General features: G+C 41.0%; 1 protein-coding gene across 1 annotated transcript; it reads right to left on the bottom strand.

Moving 5' to 3' along the window:
* Window positions 1-1,999: 1,999 nt before the first annotated feature.
* On the bottom strand, window positions 2,000-26,395 carry TMEM30A (transmembrane protein 30A). The gene is made up of 7 exons (XM_050950922.1): window positions 26,042-26,395; window positions 17,407-17,523; window positions 15,511-15,618; window positions 12,293-12,380; window positions 9,196-9,339; window positions 8,382-8,588; window positions 2,000-4,241 (listed from the first exon to the last, which is right to left on the bottom strand). Exons 1-7 carry the CDS (start codon window positions 26,282-26,284, stop codon window positions 4,048-4,050), a joined length of 1,101 nt encoding a protein of 366 aa, XP_050806879.1. The 5' UTR covers window positions 26,285-26,395; the 3' UTR covers window positions 2,000-4,047.
* Between the last annotated feature and the right edge of the window lie 51 nt (window positions 26,396-26,446).

Genomic DNA, 26,446 nt, shown 5'->3' with positions numbered 1-26,446 from the left:
AAATTGGGCAAGAGTATTCCAGGCCAAGACTAAGGGCATGGCTACATTTGCAGATGTAGAACCTTCGTAGAGAGCAGTAGGGAAAGCACTGCAATCTGTCCACACTGACAGTGCACTAGCGTGGCCACATTAGCAGCTCTTGCAATGGCCACAGAGAGCCGTGAATTGTGGTAGTTATCCCAGCATGTAAGTGACTGCAATGTGCTTTTCAAATGGGGAGTGGGGTGGAGTGTGACAGGGAGTGTGTTAGGGAGTGTGTTGTGTGTATGTGGGGAGAGAGACTGGGTTTTTGGGGGTCTGAGAGCATGTCAGCATGCTGCCTTAAGTTCAGATGCAGCAGATTCCCCGCCACCCTCCGCCAGCATTCCACAGTAATGGTTGCTTTGTCTCAGAGCACGTAAGTATGCCGGATGTTAGAAACGAGCTTTCAAAGGGCATATCCGCATTCCTGCAGCGATTACAAAGCATTTGACTTAAGGGGATTATGGGACGTTTCTGGAGGCTGATCAGAGCTCAGTAATGCAACACCCGGGTGTTCCAGCCAATGCGCCCCCAGTGTTAATCTTCTCGCTGAAGTGGAGTACCAGGACAGGACACTCTAGCTCTAGAGTCAGAGCGCTCTACGTGCCTTGGCAGTGTGGATGGGTAGTGAGCTAGGGGGCCCAGGGCTGCTTTAATGCACTCTAACTTGGAACTGTAGCCAAGCCCTTAGTACCAGTGCCACATACTCTGCCTCTTTCCCCTGCTAAAAGGCCCATGCCATGCATTGGCTTTTGACACTCAGGGCCTCCAAGTTTGAAATTGGTAATACAGAGCTGTGAGTGCAACAAGTAGTTAGCAGCTCCCAATTGGCCCAAGGTTCAAGTAACTTCTGATGTGGGAGATACTTGTAGGACCACTGCTTGAAATTGGATGGTTGCCCATAAATCTGCTTGCTTACAAATAATTGGGCTTTAACAAGAGATCCAGAGAGAGTTTAAGGACCTGATACTACACAGAATGGGAGCAAAAGGAGAGAGTCTCTCCAAGTATTTTTTCAAGGGAAGATTCTGCTCCATAAGCAGACTTTCATGTCAACAAGGACTTCAAGGAAATTCACTACTCCCCTGCACTGGGTGCACTGTCTCAGCTATGCCAAAATTAGAGGAAATTGGAAAATGTGCAATGGTAGTTAAATGAGGAACAGACATTCTGAGAGGACACTTTTGCCAATACCATTGTGTAGAATGTCTGATATGATGAACAAGGTCACATCTGCTCACATCCAAGTATAAGTGGAAAGACTCTAGACAGATATACTAAAGTCCCGGAGACTGACATTGCCCAGGGAAGGGTCAATCAGGGACACTGGAATTAGACCTATAAACAGACTGCATGCTGACAACCTGCAAGAGAAACAAGGTAAGGACCATGGAAGCTACTTGCTCAAGTGAAACTATGAGCTTTTACATATAGAAAGAACATATCTGAAACCTCTATAAGATTATTAGTTGAATCTAAACCAAGGCCTTTTACCTATTCACCAAGGCTTGTTTTAGCTTTACATTATATTCTTTCATGTTATTCTAGTTGTCTCTTATTTACTATGGTGTGTAAGCTTTATTTTGTAATTTGGGTCCTCAGATTGAGAACGTACAGCAGTGATTTTACTTCAAATAAAGGGAAACCCCTTTCTTAACTCTGATAAGAGCAGCAAAAAGTACCTCAGCTGATCCACGTAATTAAGATGACCTCCAAAGAGGGACAAGCATTCAGCAGGGGAATGCTGGGGGAGGAGAGACAGTCATGACTAACAGCAAGATTAGGGAATGAAGTTACATATTCTGCACACCAGAGGAAACAAATTGTCCTAGGAAAAATATCGTTCTCAAGCTAGTCAAAAGGTGATATTTACCTATTGCTAGAATCAAGTTTTCACCTGAAATGGCATTTCAGTTGTTGCATGTAATTCAAGAGGAAGTTCCTTACATTTAAAATATTGATTATGAACACAGCAAAATATATTCAGTTTACTTTTATTGAGCTGACAAATACCAGCCAAAAAACATTTATAAAAACAAAAATATTTAAATAACCAGTAATTGAGAGAAGTTCCCTTACTAGTTCAATGAATAAGATCTTGCAACTACTCTATAGTTTAAAGTGATCTTTTTAACCTAACATCTTTTGTGCAGCTTTTCTATTATGCTGTGTGGAGACATTAATCAAAGCTGTATACCCCAATTCTGTAGGACAATGACATTATGAAACTTCAACACTTTCAAAAAATCTTAAACTGTTCTTTTGGACATAAAATCAGCATGTGTTGCACTGCCACATTCTATCGTGCAGTCAACTACATAACATACCAACTAAAATTTATTTTATCAGTGAACAAACTATCTAAATCATTGGTTTAACTTTTGCCTCATTTCACATGGTATACAAAGGAACTATTTTCACTGCTAACTTGAAATACTACATAAGGAAACAAGCAATCCAGTAAAAAAAAAAAGGTCAGAGATCTTCTCAAAACTGATATACTAATACAGTATATTTCAGAAACTGACTACAAGTTAAGCTACTAAAATATGAACGAAGTTTTTGCCACAAGTGTATATGATTTCAGAAATACTAAAACTTGGCTAAATTGCATTGAAACTGTACATCTCATTCAGCAGAATACAATACATATTCATCCAGGTGAAAATAAGTTTAAGGACAAAAGTTTCATCATAAATCATTTGCAGCATTTATTCAATATTGAATATTCAGATATTTTATCAAGACAGTTACATGTAAAGTAACCTCTGCCATTTAAATTGCAATGTATAATGTGCATCATCTAAAATTACTAGAATGCAGTAGCTTACAATTTACAGTTAACTTTGAATGAACCAACAAAAATGAAACCAGTTTTAATATTGAGATTTGAGGGAACAGCATACACTACCTGTAACAGACTTTAAATGACTTTCATGTCAAGCTTACTCTATGTAAAAAGAAAAGGGACAGTCATTTCAATAACTATGAATTCTTTCAGTTTAGGATTTGAACACTTACCTTCAAAAGTAAATTTCAGTTTTATTTTTTCCAAATAACGAGGGAAACGAATATTACATTTGATTTACTACAACAAAGCCTGCTCTGAACATCTAAGCCCTGTTTTTAACTAGAGCAGGACAAGGAAGTTCCTCCACCAGCAAGATAGTTATTCCACCCAGATTTATGATTGGAAAGAACTTCTTCATTTTTTCTTGATTAATATCTTCAAGCTGCTCACAAAGAGCAAGATCACAAGTACAATGGGTAATCTGTTCTAAATATAACTTCAAGCAAAAGAAATATTTAGAACAAAGCTGCTTTTTTATCTCAACAACTGTTTTCAAGTGGAAACTAGACTTGGAAATTCACCCATACAGTCAGTTGACAGATCTCCTGACATTTTCAGGGGATGTTAGTTCCCATGCCAGGCACATCTGATATCTAAAATACAGAGAGTTATGTGAATTTGTAACAGCACTTTATGAAGATTTAATGTGTAACACACTTACACAGGAAATATTTTACAACTTTAATATATTAAACATCTCAGAAAGGAACATAAAGTCTATGCACACAATACAGTGACATGAACAAACACTAAAGACTTCTTATTTTTCCTTTTAATAGCACTGACATTGTGAATGGTTAACAAGTTATACTATATCCTAAAACTGCCTCCCTTCTCCACACAACCTATACATACAGTATCATATGGATATATTACAAAGCACAGAAACAAGCAGCAGATGCATTAAGGGAACAGGGGCTATATGCATCACATAGCCTGCCTAGGAAGAGGCCAACATCAGAAAACCATTTATGCAGTCAGCATAGATACAATCAGTATAGCTAATTAAATACCCGTCATTTTCAAAAGTCAATCCACAGCAAGGGGAAGAAAGGCTTTAGAGAAAGAAGCACCCAGCTTCAGAAGCAATATAAGCAGATTAAGCTATCAAAAACTGGGCCCACTCTGGACTGGCCTTGATGCACATGCAGTACATTTGTTTTCAGAATGCAAGATTAATTGGGAATGTCCGCACTAGTGTTTCGATTTCCGTATTTGTGATGAATGACTAGCAGCACAACTCCTAGAAAGAAGCATATGGACCCCACAGTGATGTAAGCGATTCCCAGAAATGGATTTTTGCCTCCCATCCATGATATGGTGCTCAGGATCATCCGTTTCCGTCCATCGAAACTGTGCACAGGGTAATCTGAAGAACGTATAGGAAAATTCATCCTAAATTCAGTCATTTAATTATAAGTATGGCTGGCATATTAAAACGTGAGATCATTTCAGTTGGTAACAGAATGTATCACACCCTGTCCCCAATATCTGATTTCCTTAGTGACCTAATTTTAATTCTCAGTTTTCATGTACTCTCCACTACTGTGCAGCAAAACGAAAGACAACAATAAGGCTCTCTCACTGACCAGTACACAGCTGCTAGTCACACAAATGATTAAGAACTCTTGTATGGACCCTGCTAAATTTTTAAGATCAACTTCTGCAACCTTCCTCCTGTCTGGTATTTTGGATTCTCACCTAACCTTCAATCTGTCATCTACTTTACCTGCTGCTCTGACCACATGCGTCTCAGTAAACCCCTTCACTGGCTTTCATTCACCTTGCAGGTCAATTTTAAGCATGTCCTGGGGCAGAGCCTCAGCTGGTGTAAACTGTCATAGATCCAATGACTACAGTTTACATGTCTGAAGGCAAAAAACCTGATGTACATTAAACAGATTCTGTATTTGCTGGAGCGGTTTGTGTCCATACTAGGAGGTAAGAAAGCTTCCACTTCCATTGATGTTCCTAAGACTCTGAGCTGGCTGGTGCTTCCTCAGAGCGTAATTGCCTCCCCTCTCTCTCCCTGCGGCTTTTGCGAACTGTTTATATCCTAGCTCCGTCACCTGCTAACTTCATTTGTCAACATGTTCTGCAAATTGGGGATGTTGACTGTTGGATCCACCTGAAGCTTGCCTCCTCTTTCATTAAAAGGAGGCAGTAGGCTATGCTGTAGGTCACTGGGGAAAGGTCCTTTCTTCCTATATTCCCAACAATTTCTCAGGTTCTCAGATTTAGCTTTGATAGGAGAATTAAGAGTGCCAGGTTACTAAAATGGCAGATAGATACTACAGTGATGAGCGTGGCTTAAGAGCCTGAATGGAACAGAATCGCTATACTGGTAAGCAGTGAGGCTCTTTGTCTTGGCAGATTCTTTAACCATCAAGTGAATTTCTCTTTATGATTAATGATCTGGAGGATGGCGTGGACTGTACCCTCAGCAAGTTTGCAGATGACACTAAACTCAGAGGAGTGGTAGATACGCTGGAGGGTAGGAATAGGATACAGAGGGATCTAGATAAATTAGAGGATTTGGCCAAAAGAAATCTGATGAGGTTCAACGAGGATGAGAGCAGCGTCCTGCACTTAGGCTGGAAGAATCCTATGCACTGCTACACACTAAGGACCAAATGGCTAGGCAGCCGTTCTGCAGAGAAGGACCTTGGGCTTACAGTGGACGAGAAGCTGGATATGAGTCGACAGTGTGCCCTTGTTGCCAAGAAGGCTAATGGCATTTTGGGCTGTATAAGTGGGGGCATTGCCAGCAGATCGACAGACGTGATCATTCCCCTCTATTCGACATTGGTGAGGCCTCATCTGGAGTACTGTGTACAGTTTTGGGCCCCACGCTACAAGAAGGAGGTGGAAAAATTGGAAAGAGTCCAGCGGAGGGCAACAAAAATGATTAGGGGGCTGGAGCACATGACTTATGAGAGGCTGAGGAAACTGGGATTGTTTAGTCTGCAAAAGAGAAGAATGAGGGGGATTTGATAGCTGCTTTCAACTACCTGAAACGGGGTTCCAAAGAGGATGGATCTAGACTGTTCTCAGTGGTAGCAGATGACAGAACAAGGAGTAATGATCTCAGGTTGCAGTGAGGGAGGTTCAGGTTGGATATTAGGAAAAACTTTTTCACTAAGAGGGTGGTGAAGCACTGGAATGGGTTACCTAGGGAGGTGGTGGAATCTCCTTCCTTATAGGTTTTTAAGGCCCGACTTGACAAAGCCCTGGCTGGGATGATTTAGTTGGGGATTGGTCCTGCTTTGAGCGGGGGGTTGGACTAAATGACCTCCTGAGGTCTCTTCCAGCCCTAGTATCTATGAAGTGGGGGGAGACGGTCCTTCATGTTCAAGGCTCCCACCTATTTCCTATTCTTTACACATTGTCTTTCCTTCTCCCTTCACTACACCCAAACCGCCTGCTTTACTTCTCCCCTTTTCGGTATGTCTTCACTGTAGAAGTAACTGAGATGACGGGATCTGGACATGATTATCAGCATAGATGTAGCACAGCCATAAAAGGCAACAGCACACAACTATACTGAGTGCATCCATTGGCCTGTGTCCACTTGGGAGCTGTACTCTCAAATGTGAAGCATTAAGACTTCTGTGGTAATATCCTATTGTTTAGTGCTGCATGGCTCTGTGAACTATTTCCACAGTGTTTTGTGGAAGAACCTGTCCGTCCTTTCTAGGCACCTGTAGATTTCGGACTACATCCTCCATTCTAACTTGTAGCATGGCCTGGATCCAACACATCTGCAGCTGGCATTAATGCAACTCTCATTCTGGAAACAGGAAGCAGATGCAGGCATGACATTGGTAGGGGGCATTCTGGCAGCAGCTTGTAACCCTGAGAATGCAGCACTGTGCCTTGCTAAGGAGATCACAAAGGCTGAATGCAGACATGGAGTAGTGGAGATAGTTGATGAGGTTTTAAACACTGTGGAATCCCCACAACCTAATGCTTCTGGAGTAGAACCACAAGCGGAGTGATGGGACTATACTGTCATGGAGATCTGGGATGAGGAGCAGAAAGCCCAGAATTTCCACATGAGGAAGGCCATATTCTTGGAGCTGCGTGAGGAGCTTGTCTTGGCCTCTTAGCACCAGGAAATGCAGAAGAGACAGAGAGCAAAAATACACAGCCTGGTGGAGGACTGTGGGAAGACAATGGCAGACTAGTAGTTCCTGAGTTGATTTGCCTGTGCCCACACTGCAAAGTGAACTGGTTATCAGACCATGCATAAACAGCACTTTGGCTTCAGCCTATAGCCCCAGACAGGGCAGCTAGCCAGGGCTGAAAGCATCCTGACTATACACACAGATCTCTAGCCCTGTTATGAACTAGGTTAGCAACAAAATCCAAGTACAAGCCCAAGTTAACTCTGCAGTGAAGACAAGCCCTAGGGGTCCTCCAGCTTCGTCTCTGAGTTTACCATGCAAGCCCTGTACCTGGAATCCATCGCTTGCATTGCCATGCCTCCGCCATCTCCTCAAAAGGCACTATCGTTGTCTCCTCAGTGACACATTAGACTGCATGATTGTCTTTATACCTGTCTAAAGGACTTAGCACATTACTGCCACTACATTCTGTACAAAAAACTAGCAGAAGTAAATGACTAAAGTTACAAAGTCAAGCACTCAAAAATTAAGAAATGCCAGGACTAAGGTTGCCAGAAGATGGATTTACATATCTTATGGATCAGGTTGCAACTGTATATCCTGAAATCTGTGCAGCAGCATGCATCTGAATTTCTTGACCAGGAACTGAAAACTCATAAATTAAACTAAAGAGATTACACTGTAGTGTGTCAGAAGATTCTAATTTTCTGGAATCAAAGTTAATTGGTTTAAACAGCTTGCAGACTCCACAAACATATCCTACATTCTTCCTGACCCAAAGTTATTTACAGTTTATGAAGTTTAAAAACTCAGGATGTTTGACAAAACTCATCAAGAAGTCTCTGCACATCTCAACATCCTCAGAGCTTCAAGTTTTCACAGCAAAAACCAACTCAAAAGCCTACAAAACAGTCTAAGGACCAGTTCTCATTTGAGGACAAATAAAAAATGTGAAATGTTTAGACCAGAAAGTTTCCATGTGTCTGATAAATGCCAGGTTTTTCTGTAGTGATTCATTTGGGCACTCTTTACAATATCAAACTGGTTACCTCCATTACAGATACTATGTTGCCTTCTTCAAACCAATTACCAGAGCAGTCTTCTTTGCACAAGTAGTAAACTGGGCTGATAATTTCATTAATTTACAAGTAGACGTGCTATGTGGTTCTGCTATGCAGCTAATAAAATAAAGCACAAAAAGGATATTAGTTATTCACAAACAACATCCTTCGCATTAGCTTCTCTGAATTCATATCAAAACAAAAAGTTTCATATCACACGTTCTCAGAACTGAAATACTGACAAATTCTGAAAGCTATAAATACATACATTCAAATATTCCGGGTGATATTAGCAGTTTTTAAAGTTTCAATAAAGGATACTGTATGTGATGTCCAAAGAGTACTTTCCAGCTTGTAAGGTAGGCTGCAAGTTATTTTTTCTCTCAATCAGGCGATAGAGTTTACGAAATGTAGGCAATGCTGCAGTACGCATCCACACAATAAAGTCTTCATTGATGAACCCATTGTTGTCTGCTTCGGAATCCAGCATATACACTGGTTTGGGCCAGTTCACAGGTTTTGTTGTGCCTAAAATTAAAGAATTCAATTAACTAGAAATATTTAGACAAAAGGTATATCTTGCAGATTTAGATACTGGTGTGCACTTAAGAACTTTTTTCTAAGACTCTGAAGTGTGTGTGCAATTCCAGATACTGGCATTCAAAAGATAATTTTGGTTTTGGCCAATTATACATCAATAGAAGGAATTAATACAGTTGCCAGAGGGTATGTTTATGACATTTATGTTTTGCTTGACAAACCACTAACTTTTACTTAAGACATTTTCTGGACTTTCTGAAAGATAGGCAGGGAATTATAACATGTTCTAATTCCAGCATTTCAAAATATCAGTTTCTTTCAATGACTGTACTGATTTTAAATCATTAATAAAAATACTACAGTAAAATAGAGACACACATAATTTCTGTCATTTTCAGACAATCATATATCTCTCTGCATGGCAAAAAAAGTGTTGAGCTTGGTACTCTTAGCAGAACGACAGCATAGTGATATTAGGATGCCCACTACAGTGCTTGTACTCGAAAAAAAAAATCAGTAACAATAGCTTTTAATTAAAATGCATTTCACATGTTTTCAGTATTTTGTTATTCAATTTAAAATTTTAAGATCTTACCTTGGAAAAGTGCTGTCAAATTATTTGTATTTCCAGAAGGATTCCTGAACTTAACATTTTTATCTGTCCACCAAGCAATACCTTTTTTATTCAAAGTAATAGGGATCCTTGTTTCATTATCAATGCGAAACAATTCCAATGTATCTAATATGAGAAATTCATGTTAGAGAAGGGGTAGAAAAACCTTCAATTGACTCTAGTTTAATCTGTTCAGGATTATTTGATATTTCCACAAAAACTAGAGAAGGCAGCATTTATAGCCATGACTATCAGAGTAAATGAATTGTTTCATAGGACACAATATATCATAGAATCATAACAATGTAGGAATAAAAGGGACCTTGATAGGTCTTCAAGTCCACAGCACTGAGGCAGCACTAAGTATTATCATCTAAACCATCCCTGACAGGTGTTTGTCTAACTTGTTCTTAAAAACCTCCAATGACAGAGCTTCCACAGCCTCCCTAGGTAATTTGTTCCAGTGCTTACCTACCCTTATAGTTAAGTTTTTCCTAATGTCTAACTTAAATCTCCCTTACTGCAATTTAAGCCCATTACTTCTTATCCTGTTCTCAGTGGTTAAGGAGAACAACTTCTCACTTCTTCTTAAAACACCTTTTATATACTTAAAGACAGTTACGTTTCCCCTCTGTCAAAGTCTTCTCTTCTCCAGACTAAACTAACCCTATTTTTTTTAAATTTTCCTTATAGGTTATGTTTTCTAGACCTTTAATCATTTTTGTTGCTCTTCTCTGGACTTCCTTCAGTTTGTCCACATCTTTCCTGAAGCATGGTGTCCAGAACTGGACACAATTCTCTAGTTGAAGCCTTATCAATGCTGAATAGAGTGTCAGAATTACTTTTTGTGTCTTGCTTATAACACTTCTGCTAATACATCCCAGCATGATGTTCACTCTTTTGGCAAGAGATTTAAATTGCTGATTCATTTAATTTGTGATGCACTACAACCCCCAGATCCTTTTCTGCAATATTCTTTCCTAGACAGTCATTTCTCATTTTGTATTTGTGCAACTGATTATTCCTTCCTAAGTGTAGTACTTCGCATTCATCCTTCTTGAATTTCATCCTAATTAATTTAACAACATTTCTCCATTTTGTCAAGATCAACCTGAATTCTAATTCTGTCCCCGAAAGGGCTTCCAACCATTCTCGGTTTGGTATCATCCACAAACTTCATATGCGTACTTTCTATGTAATAATCTAAATAATTTATGAGGATATTCCATAAAACCAGACCCAGGACAGATCCATGCAGGTGAGCCATTGATGACTACTAAGTCAAATTGCTAATGGCTCAGAGATCTCTTCAGTCAGTTCTTTATCTATTCTAGGATATATTTAATCATGTCTTGCCAACTTGATGACATCTAGCTTGTCTGTGTAATTAACTTGTTCTTTTCCTATGTTAGTCTCAGATCCTACGCCATTTACACTGCTGTTCACTACGTAAGTCATCCTATCGCTGTTTGTTTTCACCAAAAACAAACATAAAAGACATTTAACACTTCCGCCATTGCTGCAATTTCTTGTTTTTGTCTTTCCCTCCTCGTTAAGTAATGGGCCTACTGGGCCCTTGGTATTCCTCATGCTTCCCATGTATTTGTTACCCTTTATATTCCTGACTAGGTTAATCTTGGTTTGTGCATCAGTCTTTCTATTCTTGTCACCAAATTCTTGTGGCTTTTTTTTTTTTTATATTTGCCCTTTGTAATTTGACCTAGTTTCCACTTCTTGTATGTCTCTTTATTGAATTTCAGGTCACGGAAGATGTCCTGGTTAAGCCAGCATGGTCCCTACCAAACTTCCTATCTTTCCTACACATTGGGATAGTTTGCTCTTGTGTCCTTAATAATGTCTCTTTAAAAATCTGACAACTCTTGTGAACTCTTCCCCCGCCCCTTTGATTTGCTTCCCATGGGAGCTTACCTACCAATTCTCTGAGTTTGCTAAAGACTGTCTTCTTGAAGCCCATTGTCTTTATTCTGCTGTTTTCTCTTCTACTATTCCTCAGAATCATGACCTCTATCATTTCATGATCATTTTCACCCAAGCTGCCTTCCACTTTTAGATTACCAAACAGTTCCCTCTGTTTATCAGAATCAAATCTAGAATAGCCTCTTCCCCAGTTGCTTTTTCCACATGCTATAATAAAAAATTGTCACCAATGCATTCCAAGAACTTGTTGAATAAGCTATGCTGTGCTGTATTATTTTCCCAACAGATGTCTGGGTAGTTGAAATCCCCCATCACCACCAAATTCTGTGTTTTTGGATGGATTTTATTTATCATTATTCGTTGTTTAAAAAACAGCCTCATCCACCTTTTCTTCCTAGTTAGGTAGTCTACAGTAACACCTACCATGACATCACCCCTGTTTTATACCTCTTTTATCCTTACCTAGAGACTTGCAACAAGTCTATCTCCTACTTCCCTGTCAAACTCAGTGCAAGCGTATACATTTTTTAGATACAAAGCAATGCTTCCTCCTTTCTTTCTCCTGCCTGTTCTTCCTGAACAAGCTATACTCTCTATCTAATATTCGAGTCATGTGAATTATCCTACCAAGTTTATGCGACACCAATTATGTCGTAACTGTGATTCAATGGTATTTCTGATTCTTCCTGTTCATTCCCCATACTTTTCATATATATCTATTAGATTTCCTCCTCCGAAATTTCCTCTGCTCTCCTTTGTCCCTGCTGTGCTTGCCCACGTTTCCCCCTCAGACTCTGACCCTTCACTCAGATCTCCATATTTTATTTTATATACAGTACCACATATGTACTAGATAAACATAACAGCCAGTGCCATGTGGAAGTTATCCCCAAACCTTGCTGTCATAATTGAATGAATCTGATAACACAGTTTCAGAAGGAAAATAAGCAGTAGCAGTTCCCCTAGCATGTTTCCCCTTCCGCACTCAAGCATAACAAAATCTATTTGCTTTGCACAGTTAAAGCTTGTCTAATTTAAAGACAAAATCCTCTAACATTTTACATCAATTTCAAATAATTTATAGCACAATTTGATGTGTGTACCACATTGCAAAAGTGTCTTAATATTTTTATTACCATACCATTAAACATACTGTTGGCAATAGCTCCACAAGGAGCAATGGGTTTATTCTCACTCGTGCTGTAAGGCTCACACTCCTTACTGGGATGCTAATGTTTAAAAGAAAAGAAGAGATAATTAAGATCTGCAGCTAACTAATCTCACTGTAAACTACATTTTCTGCATCCTTTGAATAACATAATTTAAATTGCCAAGTCTAAACTATTTAAAATATCATTTTTAATATTAATTGTAATAGTTTTTACTCACTAAACAAAAACTAAATCAGAGTTTAGAACCCAAATAGTGCATACATTTTGTAGAATACCATTTTTTTTAATCAATGCTCTATATAGTGAAATTTTTGTATGTTTTTGATCTAATGCTTCAGAATAACCAAACTATATTTAAAACATATTTCCACCATTAAACCATTAAGACAATCTGAAAAAAGACTTAGGCACTTAACAGTAAAATATTTATATACTGATATAAGACCAATAGAGACTATAAAATGAAAATGTAAAAATGGTAACTCCTCCCCCAACTCGCCCTGTTTTGAGACAAAACATCCAAGTAAATAAAATTGACTTCAGTGGCACAACAGCCATTTACTGGAACTCTCCCACCCTTTTATAAAGGTCACAGGGAACAGAGAGTGAAGTATCTGCTAGAGCCACAAATAACTAACAATCTTGGCTATTAGCCGCTGATGGACCGATCTTCCATTAACTTATCTAATTCTTTTTTGAACTTTTGGCCTTCACAACATCCCCCGGCAACAAGTTCCACAGGTTGACTGTGCCTTGTGTGAAGAAGTACTTCCTTATGTTTATTTTAAACCTGCTGCTTATTAATTTCATTGGGTGACCCCTAATTCTTGTATTATATGAAAGGTAAATACCACTTTCTTATTCACTTTTTTCATAACATTCATGATTTTATAGATCTCTATTATATCCCCCCGCCCTAGTCAACTCTTTTCTAAGATGAACAGTCCCATTCTTTTTAATTTCTCCTCATACTCATTCTTTTTTGCCATTCCCTGTTCTTTTTCTAATTATAATATATCTTTTTTGAGAGGGGGTGACCAGAACTGCACACAGTATTCAAGATGTGTACCACGGATTTATATAGTTGCATTATGATATCTTCTGTCTTATTATCTATCCCTTTCCTAATGGTTCCTAAAATTGTTAGGTTTTTTGACTGCTGCTACACATTGAGCAGATGTTTTCAGAAAACTATCCACAATTACTCCAAGATCTCTTTCTTGAGTGGGAACAGCTAATTTAGACTCCATCATTTTGTATGCATAGTTGGGAATATGTTTTCCAATGTGCATTACTTTGCATCAATCAACATTGAATTTCATCTGCCATTTTGTTGCTCTGTCACCCAGATTTGAGAAATCACTTTCTAACTCTTTGCAGTCTGCTTTGGACTTAACTATCTTGAGTAATTTTGTATCGTTTGTAAACTTTGCCACCTTACTGTTAACCTCATTTCCCAGATCATTTATGAATATGTTTAACAGCGTAGGTCCCTGTACAGATCCTTAGGGGACCTCACTATTTACCTCTCTCCACAGTGAAAACTGACCATTTATCCCTATCCTTTTTGTTCCCACACTGCCTGTAGAAGATAAAGCATTCCTAAAGAGGACATGAGAAACTTCACATAGCTGTTTTGAACACATGCATTTTAGTATTGATATCTGATAACTAGTAGCTAATCAACTGGAATGCTGAATCTGAGTATCCAATTCTAAGCATTGAAAACTGCTAACTAGCTGGGCATTGTTCATTGTGAAAGATAAAACTTCAAACAGATCAAATAGAGCCAAACTGGTTTCACTGCCTGAAAAGCACAACAGATCTAAGGGCTTGTCTACATCAGAAAGTTGCAGCGCTGGTGAGGGAGTTACAGCGCTGCAACTTAGGAGGTGTACACATCTGCAGGGCACCACCAGCGCTGCAACTCCCTGTTTGCAGCGCTGGCCGTACTCCCGTTTTGTCTCGGGTGTAGAGGATCCAGCGCTGGTGATCCAGCGCTGGTAATCAAGTATAGTCACTTACCAGCGCTTTTCTTGACCTCCGTGGAATAAGCAGTTATCCCAGCATACCTGAGGAAGCCTCTGGTAATCAAGCTGGTCTCCTTCCCCGGCTTGCTCTCGCGTTCCCCGAACCCCGAGCAAGCAGGTCTCCTTCCCTGAGGTTTGCTGGGTGGTTCCGGGAAGGCGAGAGCAAACCGGGGAAGGAGACCAGCTTCGCCGCGGTTTGCTCTCGCGTTCCGCGAACCCCGAGCAAGCAGGTCTCCTTCCCTGAGGTTTGCTGGGTGGTTCCGGGAAGGCGAGAGCAAACCGGGAAAGGAGACCAGCTTCGCCGCGGTTTGCTCTCGCGTTCCGCGAACCACCCTGCAAACCGCAGGGAAGGAGACCTGCTTGTTCGGGGAACGCGAGAGCAAACCGCGGCGAAGCTGGTCTCCTTCCCCGGTTTGCTCTCGCGTTCGCCGAACCCCCGAGCAAGCAGGTCTCCTTCCCTGCGGTTTGCAGGGTGGTTCGCGGAACGCGAGAGCAAACCGCGGCGAAGCTGGTCTCCTTCCCCGGTTTGCTCTCGCCTTCCCCAAAACCCCTTGAAGCCGCCCAACAGCGCTGCAGTGTGGCCACATCTAACACCACTTGCAGCGCTGGTTGCTGTAAGTGTGGCCACTCTGCAGCGCTGGCCCTATACAGCTGTACTAATACAGCTGTAACAACCAGCGCTGCAAAATTTTAGATGTAGACATGGCCTAAGTTAATCAGAATTCATTTATTTGCAGTGAGCAATGATCAATCTACTGTATCACAATCCATCAGACAGAAGTACAGCTCTACCCCGTTATAACGCCATCCGATATAACACGAATTCGGATATAACATGGTAAAGCAGTGCTCTGGGGGTGGCGGGGCTGCATGCTGCAGTGGATCAAATCAAGTTCAATATAATACGGTTTATCTTATAATGCGGTAAGATTTTTTGGCTCCTGAGGACAGCGTTATATTGAGATAGAGGTGTATATAATGTCCATTAAGTGTAACATATATGAAGTCACCAATATAACTTTGATTCTTTGACAATGTCTCCTACTGCACAAAGAAAAGTGTCTATTTCACCTCAACGTTGAAAATGCTTCTGCAGCATATGGATTTATGTTATCTAATTATTACTGATGATTAGATTTGAGCATAAGTTTACTTACATGTAAAGAACTATTATCACCATTTAGTTGGCTGTCATCCCGAGACTTCACATAACGACGATGGTTTTGATAGAAGTTGGACAGTCCATAATACATAAACACATTGGTCTGCAAAACACAAGGTGGCAGATTGAAAGAGGATATTCAATAACACCAATACATAAGATAACGATCCATAAGATACATTAATGTGTTGATACAGCCAAGAAATTGACAAATCTTTACATATTGATGTTCTATATTTATTCTACATCAGTAATATTCATAATGTATTAGCTCAGAAGACAAATCAAAACAAAATGTTTTATACTGCGGGTATTGTATACTCAGCCTGGCATCTGAAAGACAAGTTGTGTCCTTCTAACCTCACATATCACAAGTCATCAAGAAGAAATCCTGAAATACCTTACATTCACTGTTTAACAATTCAGAGGCAACAATGAAAGTTTCTTCAGTGTCAATATCTAAGTTCAAGGGGCTTTCCCACACTTATTGTATCCAACACTAAGGCCCACATCCACAAAGGGACTTAGGCACAGCAATGCTGAGTACTGCTGTGCCTAACTTTTAGGCACCTAGAAAAATCACTGAAATAATGGAATCCACAAAGCCTGAGTTAGGTGCCTAGCCTAGCCTTTCTATACAATGAATGCGGAGAGATAGGTGACTAAAGCTGTGATCCACACAAGCCAGCAAGCTAGGTGGCTCCTTGCCTAACCTAGTCAATGGGTGATGCCAATGAGAGGGGTTTATCATAACTCCCACTCCTCCTTCTCATGGATTTTCACTGGCTAAATCTGGGCTGCAGGGAGGCATCTAAGCCTGCTTGTGATCCATAGCTGGGAAACTCCTCTCCTGGAGTCAAATGGCTTAGCGCCTAAGCCATTCTTGCATGAAACAACAGCGGAGCAGCAGCCACCTTTCTTATAACTTTTAGCCCAGTAGTTAGAGCACTCACTGGAATGTGAGAGACCCAGGCTCAATTCCTCCCCACTCCGTCTGAAGGGGAGAATGGATTTGAATAGTGGTCTTCCACTTGTCAGAAGAGCACTCCAACCACAGGACTATTGGGTATTCTAATCTGGGTCTCTCTCACTAACCACACAGGAGTGGTCAGGCAGCATCTGGTCACATGGTATTGCATAATTCAAGGAGTCTCAATTTTCCAAATCTTTACATTATACAGAGTGTTTCTAAAATTCACACAGAAACTCAAATTTTCTTTTAAAGCATAAGACCCCCAAACTTTTGTAAAACTGAATGCCCTTAGGGACTCATAAAACTAGTCTGCAAGCCTTGTTTACACTGAGTTTATTGTTAAAATCTGCTTTAGTTGCACTACCACCCACATTGTTTCATCAATGACTGGGAGTGCTAATGTAGACTGGCCATTTGTATCTTTACAACAGGTCATCTAACCCTGGTTAATGATAGTTAAAACATCAGCAGGCAGTCTATGCAAATGCTCCTACATATTGTACCATCAATGGTGCAACAGAAAGAGAATTTAATAAAAAGCTCAGTACAGACTGTCAAAATCTCACATAGTAAATCTATGGATTCATGACTTAAGGATCTAGTTAATGTTAAACATTTCTGGGTGATGCTAAATAAATTAAGACCTGATTCAAACCTGTTGCACTAGATGTAGTTTGTGGAGAAGACACAACACACAGGATTAGTTGATGGATGAAGAGAAGAGCAAAATAGGATTGAATTTTTAAGAATAAGGCAAGTATGATGTTCCTCTAACATAGAAATTTAGTTTTTTGACTTAACTAAGCAGATGTTAAGATAACTAGTACAATACCTTACAAAAGGAATGATAAAATGCAAAAGGCATGAACATAAAATTAAGAGTAATTCTGATAACAACTCACACACAAAGTAACAGACCTCAAAGGGTTGATTCAGTGTAAAGTTAATGGTGCAAGTACAAGGTGGTGTGCTATTCCAGGACACATTTAAACATTTGTTGCAGGGACTAGAAGAGTCGGTTCCTGTGTAATCAATCTGCAAGAGAAAGAGGATACTGAGTTACAATGAGAGAAAGATATAAATCATGATTGCTAAACCAAACAGACTGACGTAATCTCTGCTCTCAATCAACTCTATCTCAAATCCAAAGCATATTCTCACACAGAAGACTTCATATAGAATTAAGGTTTCACAAGCGGATTTTTCACATCACAGAAGGGAAAAAAAAAAACAGAATGTCTGTGCTAAAAACAAATCAACTCATGGAGGTTTACTTAATACATTGTTACTCCCCATTTAGGCACCTAAATGAGGAGGCAAGATTTTCAAAAGCACTCAGACCCCAATCTGGGAGCTGCTGGTTGCTTCTGAAAGGCTAGCTCTTAACATAAGATGTTAAGACAATGATGTTGGCATGTCTTTAAAGAAAGGTAGGAAGAATAGATTACCACTGGATAGTGGAGAATACCATCAGTGTTTATTTGATTGATTATGGATTACCTAACTTTTAAAATGATGTAATTCAAACAACATTAACATGAAGAGTTAAAAACCTCAGAGAATATATACATGGGTCAACTCATCATTCTGTTTGCTGTTTTAAACAAACTTTTATTACAAAGTACGTAAATACAAGAATTTTGTACTGTCCTGACAGAACAGTGATAATTTGACCAACTGTTTGGATGGTTTTCCAAAAAGCTATTGCACATTGTTTTGTCTGGTTCAGTGGTCCCCAACCTTTTTGTCTGGCAGGCGCCAGATGAAGGACTGTGGCGGCGGTGGAGCATCCGCCGAAATGCCGCTGAAATTTGGCGGCGATGCCTCTCGATGACGTCGCTTGTCAGTGGCAAGTGGTGTCATCGAGAGGTGTCGCCGCCGAAATGCCACAGAAATTTGGCGGCATTTTGGCAGATGCTCCACCGCCGGCCAGGATGCGGGCGCCATGGCGCCTGCAGGCACCGCGTTGGGGACCCCTGGTCTGGTCTATTTTTGCAGTTGAACCAACTGCTGACCCCCATTATCAACAATCCTTTTTCTAGTGTATACCAGGTTTGAGTGTCGGCAAGAAGGTTGAATTAAATAGAGTTATCTAAAAAATAAACAAGTTTTAGGCCCTGTGTTCACTTGAAAACAGCACCATTTCAGCAGTCTCTGTCAGCAATGTGTTTGGATAAAGATCTGAAACAGTGCTGCCCAGTCTGTCCTTATATATACAGGCAGTTAAACAGCAGCTGAACTAGTACTGTACTGACACCTGTTGTCAACAATTGATAGTTTTCCTATGACAAGCCAAACTTAGGGTGAAGTATCTTTCACAGAGATCTTAATACTCAGAGCCCACTAGTCAGCCAAAGAGTCCTACATAAAAAACAAAGCTTGTTATTTTAAGGTTAAAAAGGCAGGCAAGTTATATTTTAAAGTGTCAGGTCTTTAAACAACTGACTGTAAACTCTATGAAGCAGAAAATCACTCTCTCTCTTTCTACATGTCCGTATACCGACAATGGGACCATACTCTTGATTGGGGCCTCTTAGCTCTATGGTAATACAAATAATAAACAGTAATTGATAGTAGCAACAATGCAGAAAGAGAAAGAACAAACTCCATAATTTTTTTCATTTGTGGTCATCTATGATTGATAGTACACTTAACTGCCTTGTGATAGGTCAATTTTGTTCATCCTTACAAAGTAAATAATTGAACAATCATTCTGTATACATCATATTATTGACATTTTAAAAAAATTGCTTTAGACCCGGATCAGTTTGTCGGTATCTTTTAGAATTAATTTTCAATGTTATGTTTCAATTCCTGAATGATTCCTAAATAATTTAAATTTATCCAACACTTGTTGCACTGTTCCCAGGGTAGAGGAAAAGAAAGCAAGAAAAACTTGTAAGACATCGAAGACACCTTTTTGCTAGCCATATACATCGCTACCTTGATATAACATGAATTTGGATATAACGTGGTAAAGCAGTGCTTTGGGGGGGGGGGGGCACGCAGGGCTGCGCACTCCGGTGGATCAAAGCAAGTTCAATATAACATGGTTTCACCTATAACGCGGTAAGATTTTTTGGCTCCTAAGGACAGTGTTATATCGAGATAGAGATGTACTTGTTTTCCATCCAACAAAATTATTTATTTATTTTATTAACTGGACTGCTATGAACACACTACCCATCCTCTGAAGTATGTTCATGTGACCTAAACAGAATTTCAGAAAATGCTAGAAAAGCGACTCATGTAAAGGATATGTAATTTTATGTTACATTAAAGCTGTTGGAAAGCTTCTATATTTCTATTCATGACAAGTGGAATGGAAATCAGTGTGAAACCTATATTGATATTCGACATTTAGCTGAGTGATAAGTACTAACAAAGTATGCTTAAATTGCTTCTTATAAACCCCCCCTTCCTAAATAAAACCAATACAACCATTATTTTTTGAACAAGAGACAGTAACTTATACATAATTTTATGGAATAAACATGTTCGCGTACAGAAAGAAGTGGAATTATTCACTGACTCATACAGCTATAAGAACCAAGGTTCTCAAACTGTGGCCTATGGACCACCAGCTCCATTCAGGTGGTCCGCAGATAGCTCCCTCTAAGATGTGTGTGGCCACCCAGGTGCACAAGAGAAGCAAGCGTGGCTCCACTAATTAGATGCCTGGACCTTGAGAAGATGCACATGTAAGGTGATGTGGTGGCCTCTAGGGGGCATAGAGGGTAGGTGGGAGGGGGCAGTGGGGTGAGAAGAGGGAGTGGGGAAAATTTGGGATGTGCAGGGCTGCAGTGGCCAGAGAAAGGGGAGACTTTCCCCAGCTCCAGGGCTGCAGCTGCCCTCCTTTCCAGCCCCAGCTTGGGGGCTGCTGCGGCAGGGGAGAGAGGGCACATCCATTGCATCAGAAAGGTAAGACTACGGATATTAAAAAATGAGTTGTGTGCTTTTATTTGTAGAACAAAAAAAAAATCATTATTTTTTTTTTTATATATAGTGCTTTTAGCCAAGTACTTTACAATAGTTAACTAACGGTACAAACAACATTTGGAAAGATCATTAAGTGGACTTTCAGCAATTTTCAAGTGGTCTGTGAAAAAAAAAAGTTTGAGAACCATTGTATTAGAATATTCGACTGTTTGGTAAATATGGCTTTATTGGAAAATAAGCAATAAAGATATCAAATGTTGACATTACTTGACTAAATTTTACTTTAAAATGAAGTTGTTTCAAATCTGTAAAGTGCTTAACATGTTCATTTTGTTTTAAACCACAGAGTAGTTACCAAAAAAATTACATTGTTCATAAAAATTCTATGAGCTAGATTATACAGGTGTGCCTATCATTCACAGCTAAGGGGAAGAGAGGTGTGTCCATGGATGCGGATATCCGTGAACCATTTTTGCAGATCGTGGATGGATGTGGATCCAAATTTTATATCTAAAGCTCTGCAAACCTGCAGATATCTGCTTTATATCTGCAGATCATTTTTGCAGATCACGGATTGGATGCAGATACAAATTTTGAATCTGCGCAGGGCTCTATTTGTCAGCTCTGGATTATTTCAGAGTGGCATATAGGCTGCTCTAAAATATGCCAGCTAGCTATGGCTCTGAAGGGACAATATGTAAGCCAAAAATGGCCATGGCACATTCACATTCCAGCCACAACCCAGCCACACCCTTTATTCCATTCCAGGGACTGCAAGAAAACAACTAAAATGGTTTTACGCCAGTTAGGGATTTACCCATGCCAAGGGGATCCAGCAGGTCTGTTGCAGCACAAGGGGGCTAGACTGCAGAAGAAAATTTTGTTATATATCTTTAAAAAGACAATCATTAAAGAGTCTGGGAAATAAATGAATGATCCCCATTGGCATATAATCTTTTATCATCACAACATATACCTCATGCCATTGAACCTCAACTTGTCAAAAAAAACACTGGGACCAGATTTATTTATTTATTTTTAAATGAACATTCCTCTACAGCTAGCAGATCCATTTTATGTATTTATATAGACACTATGGTCTTAGTCTCAATATAAGAACCCAAAAATGAAAATGAACAGAATGATTCCCAACCAACTGAAAAAAGCAAATAGTACACAAAATGTAAGAAACTAGGCCAAAATTTTCAAAACTGGGAACTTTCAATTAAAGCTTCTTAGTCTATATTTAGGACCCAATCCCAAAAACACTTAACCGCATGTTTAACTTTAATCAGCGGGACTACTCATGCAAGAAATGTTAAGCACGTGTGCAAATGTTTGTTAGGTCAAGGTCCTAGACACCTAAATAAAAACAGTATATTTTTCAAAGATATTAGGTAACTGAAGCACCCGTGACCTCACACAGTATTTCTGCACTGCATCTGGCAGCTTGGGTTCACAGGCTTGTGTTAGCAGGGCCCCTGTTGGCATGATAAATATAGCTGTGTAGACATTGCTTTGACACTGTGGCTCCAGCTCTCAAGCCCACCCAACCTCTTAGGTTAGAAAGCCTGAGCTGCAACATTTATACAGCTTTTTTACCATACTAGTGTGAGCTCCACCAACACAAATCTGTGTCCTGCTACTGCTCTCTTTTTAATCAACAGTTTAGCTAAAGCTATTTTAAAGTTCAAAAGAACTCCGGTTGATATCTTCACCCTCTCTCTCTTTGTTGTTGTTCCTGGCAGACAACATAAGCTTCTCTGAGTTTTTTCTTGTTAGTTGTCATTCAGTAAGAGAATCCTTTGTATCCCCTTCCTTTAATGGAGTACATATTAAGGGCAAACTACTGCTACAAAGGCAAACAAGAATGCTTGCCAATAAAATAGCTAGAGACCAGAAGAGGTGAGATGGACTATAATGCCACAGCACAGAGTTCCTACATTTTCTTATGGGGTGCAGACAATTCAGTTTTGCAGAAGAACATTGGAACCTCCAGACAAGATGTTGCCCCAAACTGAATCTGGGATGGGTTGATGGTAAAAGGAAGGGGGGAAACATCTACAAACTGGCAGGTACTGGGGCTTATCAAGGTGATCTGGCAACGAAGGTCATGCACAGCTTGAATGTTTTGTCATGTCTGTTTTGTCATATCATGTCATGTCATGTTTTGTCATGTCATGTTGAAACAACAGTTCAGCTATGAAGGAGGATTCTCTGCAGCTTGAGGTCTTCAAACCACAATTTGAGGACTTCAATAACTCAGACATAGGTTAGGGATTTGTTACAGGAGTGGGTGGGTGAGATTCTGTGGCCTGCATCGTGCAGGAGGTCAGACTAGATGATCATAAATGTCCCTTCTGACCTTAAAGTCTATGAATCTATGAGACCTGGGCTGGAGAGCTTGCTCCCAGATGCAGTACAGACATACTCATTGAGGCTAGGAGGGCACAGCTTTTCTGAATATCTGACTACATAAATTTAGCTATCTAAATATAGATAGAAGGCCTTAACTTCAGTCATTCTGTTTTGAAAAATTTGCCCTTTGATTTTAAATATTTTTTGTTGTAATAATTTATTCTAGAACGAAACTAAGGAAATTTGTTTCTTTAAAGAAATGATGAACTATAATGGTGGCTGATGTGTTAGAAACAACAACTTTTTACTCTTGTTCCAATCATTAAAAGAACACTCAAATTTAGAGTTTACATGTCCATCCTAAGCGTTATTTCAAGAAAATGTCTTAAAGTTACTCTATCAAATCCAACCATGTTCTTTTAAGAAGCTCAGGGTTGATTTTGAGATGGAATGTGTGGCTCAATTCTGGGCAGAAAGGCATGTATATTTTTAGAAAGCAATTAAGAGCACACATAGTACTGGGAGAACATAAAGTACATTTCTACCTTAACTTTTAAATTCCTTGCCTTTGAGGGTTTCATTTATTTTTTTAAGTAGTCTGATGTTTATATTCTTTTGCATATTGCATTATAGTAGCGTTAACAAAGATATACAAATGAAAAATCTCAGACTCTTTCAATCTAGCTAATGAAATAATTTCCACAACTATTCCATCTTCACTCCTCAAGGAGGTTATCTCCACTGATTGACAGATAGAAGTGAACAATACTGTTTTTTATATAACTGGTATGACCTGATCTGCACACCAAAGTGTATTTTTAAGGGGCTCAGTCTGCAGCACATATGCACTTCACTTTATTGCTGTGAGTAATCCCACTATTTTAAGTGGGACTACTGAAAGCGGTAAAGTTAAGCATATATGTAAGTGTTTGCAAGATCAGGGTCTAAATCAACACAACGTAGAGTAGATAAGAGCTGATCAGATTTAACAATGATGGCAAGTTTGTTTTTGACGATGATGTGCAACTTTTCAGCTTGAGCTTTTTAAGAGTTGTAAAGCCAAAGCTTAAGGGTTTATATGAAAACTGTAGCTAAGTGCACCTTTACCTTGATATAACGCGGTCCTTGGGAGCCAAAATATCTTACCGCGTTATAGGTGAAACCATATTATATTGAACTTGCTTTGATCCACCAGAGTGCGCAGCTCCCCTGCCCCCCAGAGCACTGCTTAACTGCGTTATATCCAAATTTGGATATAACAGGTGGTGTTATATCGAGGTAGCGGTGAACCAAATGCAAAGCATTGCCTGAGTATTTATACTACAATATCACTGGAAAATGCAAACTGAAGAGCACACACCTTTGGTGCATTTACTGCTAAATTTCTGACATGTCAGGCTTCTAGGGAGCATGCATGCTAGGAAAAAATGTGTTTTTTATAATCACTAAATAAACACGACTTTTAACATGTTACAGATGTTTACCTCAGCCTGCTATTAGCATTAAACTATATTTGCCTTGTCCACACTGGGATTTACCATGTGTCAGTAAACATGTGGCAAAAAGCCACATTTTTTTTTACTGAAATCAAGGTCCTAGTGTTGAAATGTATGCTGATCAGGTTAGAGCAGCGGTCACCAACCTGTCAATCGCGATCGACTGGTTGATCCTACAGACTCTCCCAGTTGATCGCGATCTCTGGTGGTGTAGTGGGGCTGCCGCTAAGGCAGGCTCCCTGCCTGGTTTGTTCCCACGCCACTCCTGGAAGCTGCCAGTGCAGCCCCATGCGGGAGGAGGAGACAGGGGTCTCTGAGCACTGCTCCTGTCTGCAAGCACTGACCCTGGAGCTCCCATTGGCCGAGAATAGCCAATGGGAGCTGCGGGAGTGCTGCCTGCAGAGAGGGGCAGCAAGCCGAGCCACGTGCCCCCACCCACGGGGGCGTTGGGCCAGAGCAGGCAGGGAGCCTGCCTTAAGCTTGCTGTGCTGATGACTGGGAGCTGACCAAGGTAAGTGTCGCTCAGCAGGAGGCTTCACGCCAACCCCCAGGCCTGAGCCCCCTCCCAGAGCCAGCACCCCATAGCCCTCCTACACTCCAACATTCTGCCCCAGCCCAGAGCCCCCTCCTGCACCCAAACTCCCTCCCAGAACTTTCATCCTTCACTCCCTCCTGCACCCCAATCCTGTGCCCCCGGCTCAGCCCGGAGCCCCTCCCATACTGTGAACTCCTCGGCCCCAGCCCAGAGCCTGCCTCCCCTCCAGAACCCCAACCCCCTGCCCCAGGCTGGTGAAAGTGAGTGAGGGTGGGGGAGAGTGAATGATAGGGGATGGAGGGGTGGAGCCTCAGGGGGAAGGGGAGGGATAGATTCTGGGTTGCTCTTAAATTCAAGTGATCTTAGGTGTAAAAAAGTTGGGAGACCACTGAGCTAGAGAAATCAGTATCAAAGAAGGATGTTCAGGGTAGTAGGCAAGGTCATCTTCAGTATTTTGAGTCTACCACTCTATGTTCTTTCAACCTCCATTAGTTAATGCAAGAAATAAACAAGTAATTAAAAACAGAATGTTAACATCTGACCAAATTGAGAAACACAGTCATTTCCTACAGAAGTGATTTCTTCACGTCCAAAACCACATTGACCACAACAGCATGAAGAGACAAGAAGGATCTGGCAATGTCCAATGGAACAGCAGAACCTCTTTAATCCTGCAGGCTGCTAGACTATCATGCTACCTATAAAACCTACCTCATCTGACCGTGGTCTGAGAAATAGATGCTCCATGAGGAACAGTGGGTCTTCCAGTTATTACCCAGCCTGGGGACTTTTCTCTCTGTGTTTCAGAGTGGCATTTGTAACCTCAACCATAATGTGATAAATTATGGAAGGCAGAGAGCTATTAACGCCACACGCCTCCACCCCAGGCCAGTACTGTACAAGGTATTTCCCAGAAGTGGTCTGCCTGGCTTTAGCAAGCCCAGCTCCCTTTTCCGAACATTTCCTGCACTCAAAATCGCCCCAGCTCACCCTCTGCCAGGGTTTCACCGAGACGAGCGGGGCGAGGCGCGAGCTCAGACACCAGCTGAGAACAGGAGCCGGCAGCCCCGTCATCCTCCGCGGCCGGGAGAGCCCAGAGCCGGTAACCACCACGGGAGAGAGTTCTCCTCTCAGGGCAAAGACCCTCCGCCTCCCGGCTAACCGCCACCCCCACCCGGGCAGGGAGGGCAGCGCCGGTCCCCCAGCCCGACAGCCCGCTCCTCACCTCGTACTCGCGGATGTTGTTGGAGGTGACGAAGATGCCGATGCCGATGGGGATGAAGATGAGGCCGATGATGAAGAAGGCGGGCAGCACGGTGCCCGCGGTCAGGATGGGCTGCCAGGCCGGCAGGCGCTGCTGCTTGAATGCTGTGTTATCCGGCTTGCGGCTCTTCCCCGCCCCGCCGGGGGCCCCCACTCCCGACGGGTGCCCGTCCGCCTCCTCCTTCGCGTTGTAGTTCACCGCCATGGGGCCGCCGAGAAGGGGAAGCAGCCAGCGCCCCGCTCGGGAACTGAGGCCGCCTCCGCTCGGGCCAGTGAGGAAGGGGAGAGAACTGCGCCTGCGCGCGAGGAAGGGGACAGTTCCGCACCCACGGAGCCACTAACAACAAACAAACGTCACCAGCTCCCC

Source organism: Gopherus flavomarginatus, chromosome 4 (genome assembly GCF_025201925.1).
Source record: "Gopherus flavomarginatus isolate rGopFla2 chromosome 4, rGopFla2.mat.asm, whole genome shotgun sequence".
NCBI classification, from domain to species: Eukaryota; Metazoa; Chordata; order Testudines; family Testudinidae; genus Gopherus; species Gopherus flavomarginatus.
This window is presented reverse-complemented; position numbering and strand designations above follow the sequence as displayed.